This window comes from Martes martes (assembly GCF_963455335.1).
Source record: "Martes martes genome assembly, chromosome: 17".
NCBI classification, from domain to species: domain Eukaryota; kingdom Metazoa; phylum Chordata; class Mammalia; order Carnivora; family Mustelidae; genus Martes; species Martes martes.
In genome coordinates, this window is record NC_137905.1 from 45,984,440 (window position 1) to 46,006,239 (window position 21,800).

The following is a 21,800-nucleotide window of genomic DNA, read 5'->3' on the forward strand; positions in this document are numbered from 1 at the left end:
CTCTTAGGTCTCCTAAGCCACAGCCCACTCCTTGCTGATCCCATCAGTTCTGTTCTCTCAATGAGAAAAGGGCCCTCCGTCCCCTCCTGGGCCCTCTCCTGTTTCTATGCTGCTCTCCGCTGGTATCACCATGCCCTCGGCTTTGAACGGAGTCCCCTGAGTGCTCCCCAAAGCTACTGGTCTCCAGCTCAGGTGCCCCCCCTGCCCTGAATCCCAGCAGCCCAGCGCCCTCCTGTCTCCCCAGCTCCTCCCTCCCCAACCCCTTAGTCTCCACAAACAGCACCTCTAGCTAGATGCTCCGGACCCCCCTCTAGGCGATCCCTGCTCCCCACCCCTGCGCCCCAACTTCTCATCCATCCACACTGCCCACAGCTCCTCTGAAGCCCACCCTCCTTCCCCCTCCCCACGCCTCACCCCATGCCACCTTCCTTTCTTGCCCTGGCTCCTGCACGGCTGCCTTCCTGCTCCCACCCCTGCCCTCCCCACAATTTAGCCCCTCATGGGGGCCAAAACCATCTTCATAAAAGGCAAGTCAGACATCACTTGCTAGCTTGAAACCTTCCCAAACTTCTCAGGGCTTCCGGAAGATGTCCAAATTCCTCACCGCGGGTCATGAAGCCCCAGGTCATCTGGTCCCTGCCCACTTGCCCCAACAAAAGGTGCTCTGCGGCAGGCCCTTCGCGCCCTGGCCAGCACCCCCGGCCTTCGTGTTCCTTGCTCCTCTGACCTCAGGGCCTTTGCCCCTAACCCTAACCCTAACCCTGCTCAACCCTTACCTCGCCTCCTCTGAAAGGCCTACTTCCCCCAACATCAGAAGTCCCCCTGGCCGCTTCTGCTCCTCCCTCCCATTCTCTGGACAGGATGACCCCTCTCCCGCCACCTCCCTGACTAGAGAGCCCAGCCACGCAGGCAGGGGCTTGTCTGCTTTCCTCCGGACGGGTCTGGCACAGGGCAGGGGCTGTGCAGCAGTGCACGCATGTATGACCCAAATGACATGAACCCACTGCCTCACACGGGAGCCTGCAGTTTGGAAGGCCACCAACAGGCAGAGTGGCAGAAACAGGTGAACTACCCGGAGCGGGAGGACAGAGTGATGGAACTAGAGCTGGGTGAAGGAAAGAGGAAGTTCAACTGAACGATGACCACGACCACTCCTCCCCTCGGCTGGGGGCCTGCCCCACAGACAGGGCCAGGAAGCCTGGGCTCCAGAGAGAGAACCCAACCCTTCGTTGCCACCCCCACCTACGTTGTGCTTTGTGTGAAAAACAACCCTGTGACTCACCCTGAAGGAGGGGAGGGAAACAGTTTGAAAGTCACAAAAATATATTAAAACAGCCGTTTTCTTCTTTTTCTCCCGGCGCTGGCCTCCCTTCCCAGTGACCCTTGCCCACCACCCGCCATGGGCTGTCAGAGAAAAAGATGCCCAGGACAGGAAAAGCGAGGCAGCCCGCTGCAGCCCAGGGTCGGGGCGGTCCCTCCAGCCTGGGCGTGAGGGCGGCTAACAGTCTCTACAGGCTCGACGCCACCGCCGACGAGGGGGCCGCTGGGAGGCCGGAGGCGCAGGAGGGTCAGGCAGGACGCAGCGCACAGTCGGGCCTTGCCACAGGGACAGAAAACAGAAGAGAAATGAACAGTGTGAAGAGAGGGAGAGACGGAGAAGTTAAAGGAGTGGGTGGAGGGGGCAGAGGGGGAGGGGAAGTCGGGACGTGGGCTAGGTGGGGGGACTCTGGGGGATGGGAAGGCTGGGGAGCTGGGGTGGACGCAGCAGATGCTGCGGGGGGGGGGCAGGAGGGGGAATGGAGCGGAAAAGAGCGCTTGGCTCTGGGAGCGGTAGAAAAGTGGGTCCTGCCAAAGGCCACAGTCAGAGAGGAGAGAACAAAGGACATGAGAAAGGAAAGTCCTAGAGCAGCAAGGCCTGGCCACAGCGACCATCTCGGTCTCAGAACACTGGGGTGAATTCCCAGAAAGCTTGGGCCAGCTCGAATGCCTGAGGGAGACAAGCAGTGTCATCCGGGAGCCGGCAGGGGGAGCCAGCAGAGGGCCGGGCGCAGCCTCACGGGAGCCTCCGCCGGAGCCAGGAGCCTGGAGAGGGGCCTGCGCCCCGCCCAGAGGCTAGAAGGTCCTGCGACCCAGTCTTTTGAACACGCTCACTGTGCCTGCATGGTCCATCTGGGCGCCCAGGCCCTCACTGGAGCTGCTCCCCCGGGGCCCCACCAGAGTCCTCTTAATGGTGACCTTGACCTCGGCCAAGGACTTACTCTTGGTGCTTGTGACCTGGCTGTCCTGGGCCTCGGGCACAAGGGCAGCCTTGCCCAGTCTCTGGATGATGCTGACTTTGGACAGGGACTCCGGCTTCCTCTCAAGCCCAGGGCGTGAGGAAAGGGCCAAGCGCCGCAGTGTTGGCGTGGCAGCTGTCGTGGCCGAGCTTGTGGCCTTGGCTTTGATAGTCAGTGCTGCCTGGGGACTGGGCTTCACCGGGCCCCGGCCCAGCTTCTTCAGGACCCCAGCATACTGCAGGACAGAGCTGCTGCTGTCATTGTCGCTGTCCCAAGCCAGATCCTCGTCCGTCTCTGGGGTGGCCCCGAGGCGGCTGAAGACTCCTGTGGGCTGCAGGGGTCAGAGATGGGACAAGTGAGTTGTTTAGTCATTCAACACGCATGCGCACAGAGCTGCCTCACTGTTCCTGGCCTCGCTGGGAGAAACACCCATGGGTGACATGGTGACACCCTAGCCAGTGGTGAGAGCCATGATGGGACGGACATCCAGGGAGCTGGCAGAGCCCAAAGGAGTCTCCTGACCTTGGCTGAAGTTCAGGAGAGAATCCCCGGACGAGGGACACCTGAGATGAGATCTGAAAGTTGCGGCACGTAGGTCTAACAAAGGTGGGAAGACAAAGGGTGGGCCATGCACAGAGAGAAGACCATTTGCCAAGGTCGACAGGGGAACACGACAAAAGACAAATTTGGTCATTCACTCAACAAGTATCTCCCGAGTCCTGACTGTCCCTGGCCCTGCGCTCAGGGGGCTCACAGTCCAGTGGGGGAGACGGACCTGGCAGCGGAAATGACACAAACAACTCCCTAATTACGACAGCGATGCGCTCTCCGGAAGAGACGGGAGTGCTGGCGAGGAGACCGGGAAGCTTTGCCGCCTCCAGGAGTTCAGGGACACCTTGTCCGAGGTGCTGATGTGTAAGCCGGGCCCTCACGGATGAGTGGGGATGAGTGGGCCAAGAAAAGAGCAAGGGCCAAGAACCCAAGGCAGGAATAAGAATCCTAAGTATGGAGCGCTCACTCTGCGCTAAGTAAGCTCTTCACGTGGCTGCATCTTCTAGCCACGAGAGCCCGACTGTTACTATCATGCTCGTGATTAACATTCTAGGAGGTGAGAAAGGTCAGGTGAGCCCTGGTGAGCAAGGGATGGAGAGGCAGGAAACGCAGCCGGGAGCCCCGGCGCAGTTCACGGAAGGGGACACCTACAGCATGCCTAACCACGCATCAGACGCCCCAGCCCCGTGCAGGTGCAGCTCAGCTCATCCTCACAACGAGGTGCGTATGAGACAGATAGGGAAACCAAGGTACAAGAAGCTTAAGTGACATGGCCAAGGCCACGCAGCCAGGGAGTGGCAGAGCTGGATTCACACCAGGCAGGGCTCAGGCTGTGGGCTCCTAACCAAACACCGTCCCAGGGACCTGCAGGCCAAGGCAAGGAGGGTGGCGTTCATCCTGATCGCACTGAGAAGCATCTGATGGGGGGGGCAGGAGGCTTGTCGTGGACGTGGGCACACACTGCTGCTGTGGGGGAAGGGCAGGAGATGGGGGGAGGTGGCAGATCAGGGACGACAGACAGAGCCTTCACTGAAGCCGGCCTGGAACGGGGGCACCGGGGCATCCCTGAGACAGGGCCTGGGACGGGAGTCCCTCCAGGGGAAAGATGCCAAGGCCAGTCTGGGACACGGAGGTGGGAGCGGCCCGAGGGCAGCAGGCAGGAGTTGGCCAGACCCCAGGCACTGGAAATGAGGAGAGAAGTCGAAGTGCAAAGAAGGGAACGGAGGCTGTCCGGGTGGGTGAGACGGTGCAGGGAGTATGAGGGGTTAGATGTGGGATCGACACCCGCAAGGAAGACAATTAGAGAACCTCAGGTGGTTTCCCCATTCCCAACTCACTTTATTCCCCGTCGTCGTGTCTGCCTTAGTCTCGGCACCGAGGCGGTCAAACACGGATGTCCTCTGGAGACCTGGGAGGGAAGTGAGCCCTCAGCCAGCACCTGCTGAGCCGCGCAGAGAGCCTAGGCCTGGCCGAGCGTCACACATGGTACAGACAAGGGAGGGCAGACATGGCCAGTCCAGGCCCGGGCAGCTCTGGTCCAGGCGGGCACAGGCTTTGTGTCTACGCCCTGGCTAACAGTGACCCACACGTCTCTGGCTAGTGCGAAATCCACTGAAATTGACCCTTGGGCTCCTTAAGGCTGTACAAGTTCGAAATGTGTGTATGTGTGGGAAGGGTTCTTAATCCTTACTTGTTCCCTTCACTCTTTGGGGGGTCATGGGCCTCTGAGAGCCTACTGACTGGTGATAAGCCCTCTCGCTACATCCCAACCCAAATGACCATTGAAAGAATGTTTATTAAATCATGATATATAAATATGATGCAACCATTAAATGATCATTAAAAAGAATTAAAGCATGGGGGGGCCTGAGTGGGTCAGTCAGTTAAGCGTCTGCCTTCAGCTCAGGTCATGATCCCAGGGTCGTGGGATTAACCCCGCCATCAGGCTCCCTGCTTCTCCCTCTCTCCACACCCTCATCCTCCACTCATGCTCTCTCTGTCTCTCCCCCCAATAACAACAAAAAAATCTTTAAAAAGAAAAAAAGTTCTACAACAATACCTACAGGATGATGCTATTTGTGGTTTAAAACAAACTACCTATATGCGCCTATGTACAAACACACGCGGGCGAGCTCACACTGGTCTGGGTAGGGTAACGATGGCCTGGGCTATGGGACTGAAGGGACAGAGTCCGGCGGTACTGTATGTTCTTCCGCACCATATGAGTGTTTTTCAATGAAGACACAAACACTATTCTAAAAGCAACCCTGTGGGGAAGGCCCCCTCTGTACCCCAGCTATGGACTGAACCTCAACCGAGCTCCTCTGGCTCATGACGGTTCCTACGCTTCGGGCACCTGCCCTCAGCCAGGCTGGGTCCCCACGTCACAGGCAGGCACTCACTGGGTGCAGGCCCCCATCCCCCGGGGAAGAGGTGCCAGCCAAGGCGCTAGGGATCCCTGCTATGCTAACTGCAGGACAACAGGTCTCCTCCTCTATGACCACCATCGTTGTCCCCTTGCTCCCAGGACCCCTGGATCTCACTAGAGCCTGCCTCTTGGCTGGTGCCCGCAGGGCCTGATCAACCCTGCACCACGCAAAGTAGGGGAAATGCAGTCTCGATGCCAAAGGGCGCCCCTGCCAGGTCGATACCTTTTGCTGCCTGCTGCTGCTCCAGGATCTTACGGGTCCGGGGGGTGGTGCCTTTGGGCATGTTGATGATGTACTTCCCCTCCATCTCAGCAGTGACCCGGCGCCGCTTGGTGGGAACAGCCAGACTCTCTTCCTCCCGGCGGGCCAGGGCTGATAGGGAGGAGGGGGATGGTGAGCATCTTCCGGAATGGAATGTGCTCCTGGGTTGGGGGCTGGACGCCCTGCGAAGGGCACAAATGTGCCCTTTATCTCCATGTGTTCGAATGACTGCAATCTCTTATCTTCCCAACCACTGCAGACTTTGAACCACCAAGAGATTCAGAGGTCTAGGCACAACAGGGTTGCCAGTGGTGCTCAGAATCCCCACGCGGCAGTCAGCCTCTCAGAGCTCCCTGTGGCTCTGTCCCTTCCCCCAGCAGGCTGACCTCCCAGCCTAGCTGGGAAGGGGGAAACTGCTGGCTGATGGAATGGTTCAAGAGCTCCATCTAGGTAGTGCCTTCATGGGTGTAATCCTTTCTTTTTTAATTAATCAAACTGGGGGCACCTGGGTGGCTCAGTCATTAAGTGTCTGCCTTCGGCTCAGGTCATGATCCCAGGGTCCTGGGATAGAGCCCCACATCTGGCTCTCTGCTTGGCAGGAAGCCTGCTTCTCCATCTCCCACCCCCCCTGCTTGTGTTCCCTCTCTCGCTGTATCTCTCTCTGTCAAATAAATAAAATCTTTAAAATTAATTAATCAATTAACCAAACTGTACACTTACAATTTGTGCACTGTACATAAGTAAATTATAACTCACAAATGAATCCCCTCAACACATTTGAGCTGGTCACTCCCAGGCTCACCATCTTTTCAATACTTCAGAAATTAATCTTGGGGGCACCTGGGTGGCTCAGTGGGTTAAAGCCTCTGCCTTCAGCTCAGGTCATGATCCTGGGGTCCTGGAATCGAGCCCCACATCGGGCTCTCTGCTCAGCAGGGAGCCTGCTTCCCTTCCTCTCTCTCTGTCTGCCTCTCTGCCTACTTGTGATCTCTGTCTGTATAAATCTTTAAAAAAAAATAGAAAGAAATTAATCTTAACTTTCTTGCTCATGATACACAAATCAAAAAGGCCAGAGACGGGGAGGAGGTGCGAGGGCACAGGGTGTGATGGGGCCAGGCGTCAGAATAACCAAGCTCCCTCCCTGGGCCTTGGTTTCCACTTGTGCCAAGATCTTTGCTGTGGGGTGGGTCCGACAAAGGCAGAGCAGTGGGACACACAGGAGGAGGGTTTGGAAGCCCAAAGACCAGTGTCCTATTCCCAGCTTTCAAGCTGAGACCTGGAAGAGGAACAGAGGCCAAGCACAGAAAAGTCTTTGGTGGAAGAGTGTGCTGGGAGAAGGGAACGTCAGGGCAAGGGCCCACGACGGGAAGGAGCCTGGAAGGGACCCGAGGGAGGGAGCCAGGGGAGGACATGCTGGAGAAGGAGTTAACATTATACAGAGCCTATAAGGCCATATGGGAAGATGACTTTATTACTGGGACAATGGGAAGCTCTGGAGAGTTCTAGCCCAGGGTGAGAGGATCAGGTCAAAGGTCTGGAAAGATCCTCCTGGTTGCTGAGAGGAAACGGTGCCTTCTGGACCTCTGACCCCTGCACCGAGCACAGGGCCTGGCACCAGTGCGGGCCTCGGTGATCATCTGTGAAAACAGACTGAGCCCCCTGTAGTCCGCAGCGCTGTACTGAACACTCGAGCCCTTATGAAGATGGTAATGTCAACGTTAAGTGTTCTTTCCACAATAAAAAATAAACAAAAAATCAAAAACGACAGAACTGACCACTGAGAACCACAGCGCACCGCACTAGTAGGTACACGGTCTCAAGAGCTTCCCACTGTCCCCATTCTACAGACTGGGAAAGCAAGGCCCACAGAGGCGCAGGGGCTTGACCATGCCTGAATGCTCTGGACACCCTGTGGTCTTCAAAGCAACTTGCGACCTTGGGCACGTGACCTCCAAAGACCATCCCCAACCCACCCTCACCCCCAGCTCCTCCCACCATCCGCCCACATCCCCTCACCGGCAGCCTTGGCACTCTTTGCTGCCATCTTGTTGGACACAGTGACCGAGATCTTAGAGGTGCTGGGGTCTGGCCGCCTGGGGGGAGTGCCGGGTGGGGAGTCGCGGTTCAAGCTGTTGGTGATCATTCGAGAGGCAGCTGCAGGGAGGAAAGGGGAGAGTCCAGTCATGCCGGGGGCCCAGGGATGGAGGCCAGAATGGTGAAGGCAAACCTTGGGACTGAATGGGGAAGGGCAGCTGGAGTCATGTTGGGGCTACACGGCCACAATGGGGGTTGGCCAGTCTAACCAGGAGCTGGCCCACCCCTCACTGCGTGAGGGCCTTTCCTAAGGCCCTAGACCAGACTGGTTCCTGTCACACTTCTCCCAAGCTCCTCTCCTGGCTCCGCTTCAGCTAAGCTGGTCTGGGGATCTTCCTCACCCAGCAAGCGTGCACCTCTTCCTAGCACGTGCTGTTCCCTTGACTGGGTATGCGGTTCCCCGAGGACCAACCAGCTCGCTCTGGTTCTTCACTCAGGTCTCCTCTCTGAGGGCACCTCCCCAGAGAAAGCTTCCCGACCACTCCACCAACCTCCACCGGCCCGACCCTGCACTAGGCTTGCTTTTGCCTCATAACCCTAAGTACTGCTTGACACTAAATGACACGGATGTCTCCTGGGGGGGGCTCTCCCTTGAGTATGCAGGCCCCACCAGGAGACAAGGCCTGTTTATTTCTGTATCCCCAGGGGCTGCGACAGTTCCTGGTGCTTCACAGGTCCTCAATAAACATCTACTGGAAAAAATGAACCCTCTCATGGAAAATCCCAACATCCCTACCGGAACAGGATCTACTACAAGCCCATTTTATAGGTGAGGAAGCGGGGACTCCGGACTCCGGGAGGGGTTCCTCCGCCAGGCCCCTGAGCCATGGTGAGTCCAGCTACAGCGGGGCAGCAAGAAGATATGCAGTGACCTCTCTCTGGGGATGAGGTCTCTGGAGGCCCCGGTCTTCTGCGGAGCAGGGGGGAGCTACAGCACGCAGACAGGAGGGCTGGCCCTAGCGAGGGAAGTACAAGGGTCTTGTCTCCAGCGCAGTATTCCTGGTTTTAGGGCCTGGGTCTCAAAAGCTCTTGGGGAAGAGCTTCATGCTGCCTGGCTCACTCCACAGGCCCGGTGCTCCCCACTCCTACTCCCACCAGCTTTCAGATTTTGGTATTCTAGACTACCCACCCCCCCAAAGCCTTCCCTTTTTCTGCTATGTGCTGCCTCTCAAAACCTAATGAAGTCCCCCACCATGACTCTTGATGCATTACACAATTATATGTTGCTTGCTTGGTTTTGAAATTATAACTATAGCATACAGGAAAAAATATATCAAACCCACACAGACCACTTAACAGAAAGTCAACTCCCACATACCCACCACCCAGGTCAAGAACGGGAGCCTGCCCCAAGTGCTGTGACAAGCCCTGGGTATTATGTGAAACTGGTAAGTTATTGAACACTACATCTGAAACTAATGATGTACCGTAAGTTGGCTAATTAAATTTAAATTCAAAAAAAGAAGAAGAAGAAAAAGAATTGGAGCTTTCTGAAGTCTGGGGATTGGCCCTTCCTGATCAGACCTCCTCCTTCCCCCTATCGGGGAAAAATGGTCTATTTCCAGCCCTGCTCACTCCCCTGATAATGACGAGTATATACGCTTCCACAATTTTTCCAGGACTTTTCTTCGGACAGCTCTGAAGCCAGATAGGGTGGCTTTCTGGTGAGCTGGGCAGAACTTCCCAGGATGACTGGGATGGTCTGCGATAGAAAGTGAACAGAAGAAAGGCCCTGCCTTGTGCAATGTACCCAGAGGGAAACGTCTTGCTTGAAAGGAATAAGGGATACGTTTCCTCATGACAGGTAAGCGCCATTTGGGTGGAAGAAAAAAAACTCTGTCTTTGCCCTAATGACTCTAAGCCGTAGTTCAATGTCAGACACGCATAGATACAGATACATATATTCGAAAGCATATATTCTAAAGTGTATACAAGTGAGCGTACCAAGAATGCTGTTCTGGGACATTCTTCCGCACTCCCTTTCCCTCTTTGCTTATCCTATTCCTCCCGACTGTCTATGTTCTCCACTAGTATTTTTGTTGGTTTTAATTTTTTTTTAAAGATTTTATTTATTTATTTGACAGACAGAGATCACAAGTAGGCAGAGAGGCAGGCAGAGAGAGAGAGGGAAGCAGGCTCCCCGCTGAGCAGAGAGCTTCATGCGGGGCTCGAGCTCAGGACCCTGAGATCATGACCTGAGCCGAAGGCAGAGGCTTAACCCACTGAGCCACCCAGGTGTCCCTGTTAGTTTTAATTTTTTTAATTTGTTTTAAACGAAGGCATTCAGAAGGCTATAAAAAAATACATACTGTCTGACTTCAGTTATGTACACTTGACAGACTAGCAAAAAAGACTAACAAAAACAGACCATCTCTGCTGTGAGACATCAGGGTAATGGGTGCCCTGGAGAGGGGGGAGTGATGCTGGTCAGGTTTTTGTTTCTGGATTTGGATGCTGCTGGTTACACGGCTGCTGCGCCTGTGGAAAGTGATTCAGCTGTACCTTCATGATCATATGTAAGTTCAGGCAGACTGTCGCAGCAAAGAACCCCAATTTGTTCAGCCTCCCTCTGTCCATGCCCTTGGTTGGCACTGCCCACACCGACGCCGGGCTTAGCTACGTGACTGGGCTTTGGACAATGGGACAAGAGCAAGTGTTACACAAACAGAACCTTAAGAGGTGCTCTGCACACTGGGGCCCGCCCTCTCCTGCTGCTCTAGGGCACCCTGCGATTGGCCCCATGTGGACGAGCCCGGGCATGACCTGCAGGAATACAAGCGACGTGTGGCCCGGTCACCTCTGTGGGCCCAGATGACGTCAAGCCAACCACCAGACGTGTGAGTGAGGCCATGCTAGATCACCCAGCCTCCACCAAGCTGCTGGGTGACCACTGAGATCCACTGAGCTGGCCCAGAGCAGAACAGACCAGCCAGGACATAAAATCATAAGAAATAAAAGTCTGTGCCTGAAACCAGTTTGGGGCTCGTTAAGCAGCAAAGGTTAATATGCATATTAAATTTTTAAAGTTTATTCTTTAAAAAGGTATCACTGCTGAAAAAAAAACCAAATGTGTAAATACCATCCGTTCTCACCATTCACGGATTCCCTATTTGCAAATTCACTTCTTCGCTAAGATTGATTTGTAACCCCAAAACTAAAACCTGTGTTAGTGTTTTTGCTGTTTAAAATGCCCCCCCCCAAATAAAATAAAATAAAATGGCCCCCAAGGGCGCCTGGGTGGCTCAGTGGGTTAAAGCCTCTGCCTTCAGCTCAGGTCATGATTCCAGGGTTCTGGGATCGAGCCCCACATCGGGCTCTCTGCTCAGCGGGGAGCCTGCTTCCCTCTCTCTCTCTGCCTGCCTCTCTGCCTACCGGTGATCTCTGTCTGCCAAATAAATAAAATCTTAAAAAAAAATAAAATAAAATGGCCCCCAAGTAGAGTGGCAAAGTGCTTTCTAGTATTCCCAAGTGATGTTCCTTACGGAGAAAATACCCGTGTTAGATTAGCTTTGTCCAGGCACACATTACAGAGCTGCTGGCCACGAGCTCAATGTGAACGTGTCAGCAACATATGACAAATGAAATGTCTTTACAGAAACATACATAAAGTAAGGTCTGTGTTGATCGGTTGACAAAAGTGTTGTAAGAAGAGGCTTGCAGGAACCTAACCTTGTATTTCCTCTGGGAGCAACAACCCGGCACTCGCTCATTCAGTGTTCGCAGTGACTTTACGGAACAGAACTGCCACCAGTGAAAATCGGTGGCCGAGAGAACCTCAGCTGGCCTTGTTTCACCCCTGCAGACTCCGGGTGTGTCCCCTTTAGAGCTAAAGTGTAGGGATAAAGGGAAGGAACTCTAAGTAGGTGGGACTTACCGCTAGAGGCACCTCGGCGGATCTCACCAGGAAGGGGGCTGGGGCTGCAGGGCACGGACTCAGTGGCAGCTTTGCACATGTCCTGTGGAGGTGGGGAGAAAGAAGAACCAAACAGGTGTCTGGGTTACCACAGGGACGAGGGCACAAGGTAGGGGAAAAGAAACCTGAGCAACACTGGGAGGATCAGAGCCCGAGCTGCTAGAGAAGAGGTTTCAGAACATTTCACTCCTCACCACGAGAAGGCAGAGGACAGACCCAAACTGAGAGACGTTCTGCGAAACACCTGACCGGGACTCTTCACAACTGTCAAGGTCATCAGTCACCTGGGAAGACTACGGAACTGTCACAGATTCACGGAGACTAAAGGAGAGGTTAGGAGACACAAATAAAAGCAAGGTGATATTACGGAGCAGAAAGAGGATACGGGGGGCGCCTGGGTGGCTCAGTGGGTTAAAGCCTCTGCCTTCGGCTCGGGTCATGATCTCGGGGTCCTGGGATCGAGCCCCGCATCGGGCTCTCTGCTCGGCCGGGAGCCTGCTTCCCCCTTTCTCTCCGCCTGCCTCTCTACTTGTGATCTCTCTCTGTATCAAATAAACAAATAAAATCTTTAAAAAAAGAAAGAAAGAAAGAAAGAGGGTATGGGCAGAAGAACTAAGAAAATCCACGCAGTCTGGAGTGTGGTTAGTGGGAGTGCACTAATGTTCGTTTCTTAGCTCTGACGAGTGTCCATGGCTCGGTGTGGGGCTCACACGAGGGGAAGCCAGGTGAGGGAGATATAGACACTTTCTCTACCGCTGTCGGAACTTTTCTGTAAACCTAAAATTGTTCCCGAATTTAAAAGTTTAAACTGAGAGGCGCCTGGGTGGCTCAGTTGATTAAGTGTCTGACTTCAGCTCAGGTCATGATCCTGAGATCCTGGGATCGAGTCCCGCATCAGGCTCCCTGCTTAATCTGCTTCTACCTCTCCTTCTGCCGCTCCCTCTGCTTGTACTCTCCCTCTCTCTCTGACAAATAAATAAATAAATAAAATCTAAAATATATATATATAAAACGAAATAAAAATATGAGGTGAAAAAAAGCTTTGCTCAGTGACCTTCTCTGTGATAACTGAGGGAACATCCCTGGCCTCAGAGAGAGCCCTCACTGTGGGGTCCTGGCTGGATGATGGCCGGGTGAAGGCCTGTCCCTGGGTGGGGGAAGCAGCCAATGGTTGGTACAGTGAGAGTCTGAGAGCACAGCTCTGGGGCAAGCTTCCTTCTCAGTCGAGTGGAGTGAGCAATAAATGAGTTAAAATGTATAAAGGACAGGGGCTCCTGGGTGCTTCAGTGGGTTAAGCCTCTGCCTTCGGCTCAGGTCATGATCCCAGGGTCCTGGGATGGAGCCCCGCATTGGGCTCTCTGCTCATCGGGGAGCCTGCTTCCTCCTCTCTCTCTACCTGCCTTTCTGCCTACTTGTGATCTTTCTCTGTCAAATAAATAAAATATTTTTTTAAATGATAGTAAAATAAAATGTATAAAGAATGGAGACAGGGAATGGCAGGCTATGGTAAGGCCTGGTAAGTGTCAGCTAAAGATTCAATGAGCTCTTCATTCCAGGTCTGGTGCTCGGTGCCACACACACTATCTGGTAGGTGGCCACAGCTCCCATATGCAGCAGTGCAGTGTGAAAAGCCTGTTTCAGAGAGACTGTGGGGGGAGGAGTGATCTTCACTTGTCTAAGGTCACTGTAAGTGGAGGGGCCAAGAATGGAATAACCATGTTGTTGGCCCGATCACCGCCTGAGTCCCCCAGGGGGAGCTCCTGTCCTGGGGACAGAGGAGAGCCCTGCTAAAGCTGATTATCATGAGGAAGATGAGAACTAGTAATGGTAAGAGAGCCTCTACCAAGGCCCCACTATTTACACTGAGGGCTTTTTATACTGGGGCTTTCTTTAACTTAATGCTTACAACCATTCTACCTATAGGTCTACCTATCTGCATTCTATCAATGGAAAAAGAAAGGCTCAGAGAGATTAGGCAACATGCCCAATGTCACAGCAAATGGTACAACCAGCCTTGGAACTCGGGTCTGCCTGCTTTTGCTTCCAAGCCTCCTTCTGGCTCTGCTACGGGCCCCCCCACCACACCCTAAACCCAGAGACCAAGGGGCTGGGCAGCACACCCACCTGGCGGTGCACCACCTTGGCATGCTTGAGGATGGCAATGATGTCGCCCACCACAGTCACGCCCAGCTCATTCATGATCTCTTTGTTGAGATCCAGCAGCATGCTCTTCTGGATCCTGCGGGGGAGGGTCAGCAGTGAGGCCACAAAGCAGGCCAGGACAGATGGGCTGGCCAGTTCCCGTCTCCACCCCCACCCCCGCCTCCTCTCTTCCTCTCCCCTCCTCTCGCCAAGTTGCGCTCTGTCCCCTAGGCCCCCTTACCTATTATCCACAAACATCACCGCGTAATTGACAGCAGGCCCCGGAGGAATGCCGGCTTCCTTAAAGAACTGGATCCACTCGGAAGTGGCTGCAGGATGGACAGGGCTCATTACTCCCATTATTCCCTCCAGAGAAGAGCAGCCGCAAAACCACAAGAGTAGCGGCTCCCACAAATTAAATGCTCACCGCACACCAGGCCCCACCTAAACGCTTCCCTCGGACAGTGGAACTCAGCCTGCCCACAACCCTGCGAACAGCTCGCAGCATTAGGCCTCCCTCCCTCTGCCGAGGAGGAGACTGAGGCCATGAAGCCCACGTGTTTCTGTCTGACCCTTCTGGTCACAGCTCTGCCCTGGGCCGTGAGGCCCCACGATCATCTTCACGCACGGCCAATGCCCGAGTTCAGGGAGCTGGGACTCTAGGTTCTCCGGCCTGGTCCCCATCAGCAGGCCCAGCTGCTGAGGGTGACAGGATCCGCAGGTGAAGGGAAAGAAGGGACACAAAGCCGGCCTATGAGTGTCAGCAAGCCCTCTCCTCACCACAGAAGCAGCAAGCATAGGCTTTGGCGCCTGGGTTCAAATTCCGGCTCTGCCAGCTCCTGGCTAAGAGCCTACAGGAAGTTAAGGCTTGGGGTCTCCGTTTCCTGGTCCGGAAATTTAGGATGATACACTCAGGAAGGATTTACCGAGGACTTGGCAGGTCCCGTTCTAGGCAGGTGGATTCCACCGCACAAGACACGACCCCGCCCTCACCGAGCTCACATTCTAGTGATAAGGCATACATCCTTGGATCACTGCGCAGAGTCCCCATAAAGGACATGAAGCGGCACCCGGCCCAGGGGACAACCTCAACTCGTCGCACCTGCTGCTATTATTTTTACTCTACCACCACTACCAAGCCCAAGGCCCAGACCAGGGACACACCCACCCACGAAGCTTATTGTTTCTAAACTTCTCTGTTTTAGCCTCTTGGGCGTGACCTTCAAATTCACCCTGGTCTGGCCAATGGCTATTAGATAAGATCACTGATTTTGAGAACTTCCTTTTCACAATTTTAACATCTCTGAAACTAAGAGCCACCTCACAATCAAGGGTTTCGCTGGCGAAACTTTTCTTTCTCATTGTATATAGCATGAGACCCCAACAATCAAAATATGAAATTTGCTACTGCTGTGCCCATTTTGCTTATTAAGACCACTGAGGCACAGAGTGGGGAAAGAGACTCTGGTCTCTTCTGAAGGTGACTTCAGGGCTGGGGCGCAGGCCTGGGACCACCCTTCTGCCTACCTGGCCACAAGCCCGTCTCCCCAGCACTGCAGCAGGTGAAGCTCATGCCCGGAGGACTTCTGCCACAGCCCAGGGGACAGGGGGCCTTTTTCTGCCTCACACAGGCACTATCCACCTGCCCAGGCATGGGGCCCTGGGTTCCATCAGCCAAAAGCAGGCAACTTCATCCGTTAAAAAAAACCACATAATGATTCCACTTATATGAAATGTCCAGAATAGGTAAACATCCATAGAGATCTAGAGAGACAGAAAGCAGATCAGTGGTTGCCCGGGGGATGGCGGGGGCAGGAAAAAGAGAGTGACTATTAGTTAATGGGTATGGGTGCTTTGCCGGAAGTGATGAAAAGGTTTTGAAACTGATTGTGCTAATGGCTATAGAACTCCGAACGCAGTATAAAACCACTGAACTGTACACTTTATTGTATAAAATGTGAACTGCATCTCAATCACGCTGTTACTAAGGAGGGAAAAGGGGCCACATCATCTGGGGGGGGTGCTAGCTGCCTGAAGCAAAGTCAAGGAACTGAGAACATCCCCACAACCGGCCCTTGTCATCATTTCATGTCCTACTAAAGAGGAAAATATGCTGCCAAGTGGGGTGCCTGGGTGGCTCAGTGGGTTAAGCCTCTGCCTTTGGGTCGGGTCATGGTCTCAGGGTCCTGGGATCCGGCCTTGCATCGGGCTCCCTGCTCAGCAGGAAGCCTGCTTCTCCCTCTCCCATTCCCCTTGCTTGTGTTCCCTCTCTCGCTGTGTCTTCTATCAAATAAATAAATAAAATCTTAAAAAAAAAAAAAAGGGCAAGGAGAAATGATCCCCAAATCATGGTTCATTCCCTCTGGAGGAGGGAGAGGGTCGTGACCGCGGTGGGCCCTCAGGGAGGCTGGCAATACTTTATTTCTTGACCTGAATGGTTGCGGGGTGGAGGGGGTTGCACTTTTTTTTTTTTTTAAACCTTTGTATTGAACTATAACGTACATACACACAAAAGCACATGTAAGTCGGTCACATTCAAAAACCAACACATGCACAGAACCAGCCCCCAGATCAAGAAATAAAACATTTCCAACATCCCAGAGGCAATCTCGGCCACCATCACTCTGTTTTTCGGGGGCCACTGCCACCTTCCCACAGCATGGACTGGTCTTGCCTGTTCCTGAGCTTCATAGAAATGGAATCATAAAGGATGTAGCCTGACGTTTACCTTCTCATCGCTCCCATGACCACATAAAGATGTCTTATGTACTTCTCTATATGTACAAATCTCAAAAAAGGTACAAGCTACCCACTAACCTCTGAGCTTTGGCAACCCCAGAGTGCAGAGCTGAAAGAGAAGATAGCGATGAGGCTTACGAGAATCCTAATGGCTGACATTTGTCAGAAGCGTGCCCAAGGTCTGACATGCACTAACCTCCTTAATCCTTACAACATTCCAGGACATAAGGCCTGTGAGTATCTCTGTTTTACACGTGAGAAAACCGAAGCTCTGCTGGATTTCACATCACAAATTCTTTAAGGCTAGACTGTGCAGTTGGGAGGCCAAGATACAGAGTGGCTAGGCCCTGGGCAGGCCGTGGCCCCGCCCCACGGTGCTCCGAGAACAGCTGTTCCTGCCAGTGACCTGGCTCTCCCTCCCCCACCTCGGCTCCCCTCCCCAAGGTCATACCTCAGAAAGGGCAGTGGGGAGGGGGAGCCCCAGAGAGAAGGCCACAGACTCACCCATAGTCACTGAGACCATTGTCTCCCCGGGCCCTGGTGCTGCTCCTGAGAGCCTGGAAGAGAGAACAGGGGGAGAGGGCCCATGAGTCGCCGCAGGCTGTGAGTGTGTGTCCCACGTTGCCTGCCTGCCTGCGGGCCAGAGGAGAGTGCCTGGGGGCTCACAGCCCAGGAATAGCCTTAACAGCTGGCAGGAAGTCAGCCTGGGACAGTGCTGCCACCACAGCTCTCCCTGCTGCCTGGGACGAGGCCCAGCAACGGCAAATGTCCACAGCTCCATCCCCGCACACCTCAGAAGTTTCCAGCTGGGATAAGTGAGAGGAAAAAAAAGACATCTCCCCCCCCAATACACCGCGCCGACCCTCACTCAACACTTTAACCATAAATACCCATTAGTCATCCATTCATAAATTATTTACTGACAACCTACAAGGTGCAAGGCACTATTCTAGGAGCTAAAGATACTGCAGGGAACAAAAATACAGGGGCACCTGGGTGGCTCAGCGGGTTAAAGCCTCTGCCTTCCCCTCAGGTCATGATCTCAGGGTCCTGGGATCGAGCTTCCCCCTCTTTTTGCCTGCCTCTGCCTACTTGTGATCTCTGTTTGTCAAATAAATAAATAAAATCTTTAAAAAAAAATACAGAGGGTGGCATCTACGTGGGGACAGAGGAGGAAGGATGAGAGAGTAAACAAGCAAAATGGATCACGATTCGGTGAGTCAGAAAGCCCTCGGTGTCACCCAGAACACAGGGAGAACCTGGCGAGGGAGGGAGGGGGTTGTGATTCCAAACAGGCTGAAGAGGGGAGACCGCTCTAAAGGGACATTCAGAGACCCCGAAGGAGGCAGAAGAGTGAGCCCTGTGGTTTCACAGAGGAAGAGTGTTCCAAGAGAAGGTACAGCAAGTCCAGTGTCCTGAGCCAGGAGCCCGTCGGGCATAGATGAGGGACAGCACGGAGCCAGGGTGACTACAGTACAGTGAGTGAGGGAACAGCGGGAGGTGGGGAGACGGGGGAGGAGAGCAAGAGGAGCTGAGGGCAGAGAGGTGGGCCACTACACCCCGAGGGGCCTGGTAGGAGACATGGAAGACCAACGCCTGCTTAGGTAAGACGAGCAGCTGCCAGAAAGCTGTTAAGGACATATTAGCACCAACGGGGACTTTCCCCTGAACGTTACTGGGCGTCTGGGTGGTTCAGTCAGTTAAACATCTGTCTCCGGCTCAGGTCACGGTCCCAGGGTCCTGGGATCAAGTCCCAAGTTGGGCTCCCTGCTCAGTGGGGAGCCTGCTTCTCCCTCTCCCTCTGCGCTCCTTCTGCTTGTGCTCTCTCACTCTCTCTGTCAAATAAATAAAATCAGGAAGGAAGGAAGGAAGGAAGGAAGGAAGGAAAAGAAAAAAGAAGGAAGGGAGGAAGAAAAGAGGAAAGAAAAGAAAGGAAACTAAAGGGAAAAACTTCCTTGCCTGATGATTCACCTCCATCTGCCTCCAGGGCCACTTGGCCCACTCAGCCCTCCCATCCTTCTCTAGTCCTGCCCTCTCCTCTAAGCCCTCTGCTCTCTTCCTTCACTCTGCTCCATTCTACCCACTCTGGCCCCTGATTCTTTTTTTTTTTTTTTTTTTTAGATTTTATTTATTTGAGAGAGAGAGAAACAGAGAGCATGATTGTGGGGGAGAAGGGCCAGAGGGACAAGGAGACTCCCCACCGAGCAAGGAGCCCCAGGACCCTGAGATCATGACCTGAACCGAAGGCAGATGCTTAACCAACAGAGCCACCCAGGCACCCCCCAGGCCCCCAATTCTGATCCTTCTCCGTCATCCCTCCTCAGCTTGCTCCACAGGGTGCAGAAGTCCCTTTCTGCTCACCTTCATACACAATCTGCCCCTCCCTGCCTCCATTCTAATGGTACAGCAGAGATGGTATGACAGTAAGGACTCTGGAACCAGACCTCGGGGCTCATATCTGGCTCGACCACTTCCTAGCCACGTGGTCTCTGCAAGCTACTTCACCAGTCGGGTCTGGTGTCCCCATCTGGAAGTCAGGACCATACAGATGTTACTTCCCTCAGAGGATGGCTGGAACGCCCAATGAGCTTCTATGCTCGGAGCACCTGAGGCAGTGCCCGTGCCCCCTAAGAGTCTGGAAGTGTTGGCTAGTCTCACCTCCCAGGCCTCCCGTCTTAGCCTTTCCTCCAACACCCAGGAGCTTTGCCTGCCTCCCGGTTTTCCACAGAAGCTCACCTGTGCCTGGAATCCTTTCTTATCTGTCCTCCTGGCAAGCTCTCCTTCACTCTGTTTGGCCGTCACCAGCTTTCCCAAAGTCCCCAGATGTGAGACTCTCCCCTCTGCCTCCAAGTGGGGCTCATGCTGACCTTCTCTGGCTGCTGTTGCGTCTCTTGTTGATGAACAAGACCGCAGACATCACTCTGCCCCTGTACTGGACTCCTAAGATCTACTCTGCCTTCTGGATTTTGCCACTGGACAAAGACAATGCCACCAGCAGCTCTCAAAGACAGCATGGCGAGGCATGGCCAAAGGGCATGGCGAGGCTTCAATGTGTCACACAGAAAAACAACATGTCACATACCAAGCACTGATCATAAACCAGGACCGGAGCCAGGCCTCCTGCTGACACCTCACTACCTCCTCAGGAGGGAGGACTATTATTAGCCCCATTTTAATCGATGAAAAAAAAATACGACTCATCGAGGTGCAGTCATTTGTCAAATGCCACATCCACCAAGTGACTTCACTGGGATTCGAAAACAAGTTCTCCCTGATTCCACTGGCCATTCGGTAACTCCTGCTGAAGGCCTATGGTGCCAGGCACTGAGTATACATAGCTCAGTGTCTCCTCACAACCACCTGGGGTAAAAAAAAAAAAAAAGTTAGGGGCACCTGGGTGGCTCAGTGGGTTAAGCCTCTGCCTTCGACTCAGGTCATGATCTCGGGGTCCTGGGATCAAGCCCCGCATCAGGCTCTCTGCTCAGCGGGAAGCCTACTTCCCTCCCTCTCTCTCTCTGCCTGCCTCTCTGCCTACTTGTGATCTCTCTCTCTCTCTCCGTGTCTAATAAATAAATAAAATCTAAAAAAAAAAAAAAGTTAAAAATGATCCCCATGTTAAAAATGAGAGTGGCAGGTCCAAGGTCATACAGCAAGGAACTGTAGGGCCACGACTTGAACCCAAGTCAGTCCAATGCCTATGACTAACACTGACTGACAGACTACTACAAGCCAGGTGCTGTGGTCAGTCTTTTGGAGGTGTCCATTAATGCTTACCAGAAGCCTTTGAGAACTGGTATCCTCTCCCTACAGCGGCAGAAGTCCCCCGGCTGGACTCAATTGCCTCTTTCCTCCATTAAAAGCCCATCTCCAGTGACCACTTTCTGAACAGTGAAAATTGGAACATTAATAATAATAGCAAGTAACAGTTTCTAAAACTCAAGTAATTACCATATATCAGACTCCCTTGCTAAGCCCTTGAAAGGCTTGGATCTATGTCCTGACTTTGCCACTTCCGAAACCCCACCCTTGGGGGTCAGGGGTTAACCTTAACCTTTCTGGATCTCACTTCCCTCAACTATAAAACAAGAATATAGGAGTATATGTTCTTAAAATGGTTAGAGGGATGAAGTGAGTTCACAAACACCAAGTCCTTAAAACAATGATGGGCAGATGATAAGTGCTGTGTACATATGCATTAAATAAATCAAACTTCGGTGAGCTAGAGAAAGGGGAGGACAGTCACTGACCTAATGTCAGCCACATGCAAAGGGTAAGCAAAGAACAGAGTACCACCTGACAGGGTCTGTAGGACCATGATAGTCCCTTTTCAATTGTCTTTCAGCGTCTGTCTACAATTTAAATAGACTATTCTGCTTCTGCTGTATTTCAGGTTACATTTTCCTTCCTTTTGTACCCAGCAGTGCTAGTTTTCCCTTAGTATGCCAATATGAAATTTTCTTCTCAAATTAATTGACTGGAGAAAATGCATCAGTGCTTTTAAAGAAAAAGAAAAATCTACATCTGTGAGATGGGGCAAAATTAGTCAAACAGGAAGTGGCAGGATGTCCATTTGGCCAATTCCAGAATCCAAGTTTTTCCTATTGCTGTCTCTGAGCTTCCCCCTACTCCGTTCTTCCCTGCAAGTTCCAACTACGCCAATAACTCTCATTATCATTATTAACATAGTCCCAATACATTGAGCATACGGTGCAAAACCCCATGGTAAGGGATTTACACGCACATTTCATCAGCATCCTCACAATGACCCTATGATATAGGACTATTAACCCTCATTGTATAGATTAGGAAAATGAGCTCCAGAGAGGTTCAGGCACAGGCCCACTGCCACAAAGCCGGGCTGGGACTTTCGCCGAAATCGGCGGGCCTCCAATTGCACACTCCCACACCCAGATCTTCCACGCCAAGCGCAAACATTATCATCGCTACAGTATTAACAGTAATAGTACAGTAACGAAGTGTGCAGTGTGCTAGGCGCTGAACTAGGGTCTCCGACATGCACAAACAGACCTCCCACTCTAAGCCATAAGGAGGATGCTACGGTCAGATTCTGGCCCCCATTCTACAGAGGAGGAAACTGAGGTTCAGAGAAAGAAGTCGCTTGTCCGGGCCGCACAGCGACGCCAAGACTGATTCCAGAACTAAGACGCCATCCATCCCCTCCGCATCTTGCCCAGTCCCACCACCCCGTGGCCCGCGCCTCACCTGACCCTCCGAGCCCGCGCCCACACGCGCCGCCCGCCCTCCTAGCCCGCCGCGCCAACTGTCAGACCCTCCTCCCTCGGCCCGGCAGCCCTCCCCGGAAGTACCGCCCTCGCCACCGGAAGCCGGGCCGACCAGCCCGCGGCTGCTCTAGCCCGCCGGACCGCCACCAGC

At 53.4% G+C, this 21,800-nt stretch overlaps 1 protein-coding gene across 11 annotated transcripts; it reads right to left on the minus strand.

Annotated features, from left to right (window-relative positions):
* Positions 1-1,300: 1,300 nt before the first annotated feature.
* Positions 1,301-21,723, minus strand: LOC308358646 (uncharacterized protein C19orf47). Of its 11 annotated transcripts, none has more exons than XM_080828957.1 (12): positions 21,630-21,723; positions 20,181-20,287; positions 19,143-19,766; positions 16,911-16,963; positions 13,909-13,996; positions 13,650-13,764; positions 11,487-11,568; positions 7,535-7,672; positions 5,480-5,629; positions 4,166-4,236; positions 2,259-2,607; positions 1,301-1,596 (listed from the first exon to the last, which is right to left on the minus strand). In XM_080828957.1, the coding sequence occupies exons 4-12, from the start codon at positions 16,927-16,929 to the stop codon at positions 1,499-1,501; spliced, it is 1,110 nt and encodes a 369-aa protein (XP_080685083.1). In that variant the 5' UTR covers positions 16,930-16,963; positions 19,143-19,766; positions 20,181-20,287; positions 21,630-21,723; the 3' UTR covers positions 1,301-1,498. The 11 variants fall into 11 exon arrangements, with proteins under 11 accessions (XP_080685083.1, XP_080685090.1, XP_080685088.1 ...); XM_080828964.1 differs by lacking the exon at positions 19,143-19,766 and adding an exon at positions 15,195-15,355 and having other exon boundaries at positions 21,630-21,712; XM_080828962.1 differs by lacking the exon at positions 19,143-19,766 and adding an exon at positions 15,195-15,431 and having other exon boundaries at positions 21,630-21,712.
* Between the last annotated feature and the right edge of the window lie 77 nt (positions 21,724-21,800).

Excerpts from the sequence above, each read along its gene's own strand:
- LOC308358646 (XM_080828956.1), bottom strand. The coding sequence starts at position 15,321 with ATGCCTGGGCAGGTGGATAGTGCCTGTGTGAGGCAGAAAAAGGCCCCC. Across the intron at positions 13,997-15,194 it reads GGAGACGGGCTTGTGGCCAG|CCACTTCCGAGTGGATCCAG; the intron begins GTAGGCAGAAGG and ends TCCATCCTGCAG. Across the intron at positions 4,237-5,479 it reads GCAGCAGCAGGCAGCAAAAG|GTCTCCAGAGGACATCCGTG; the intron begins GTATCGACCTGG and ends CTTCCCTCCCAG.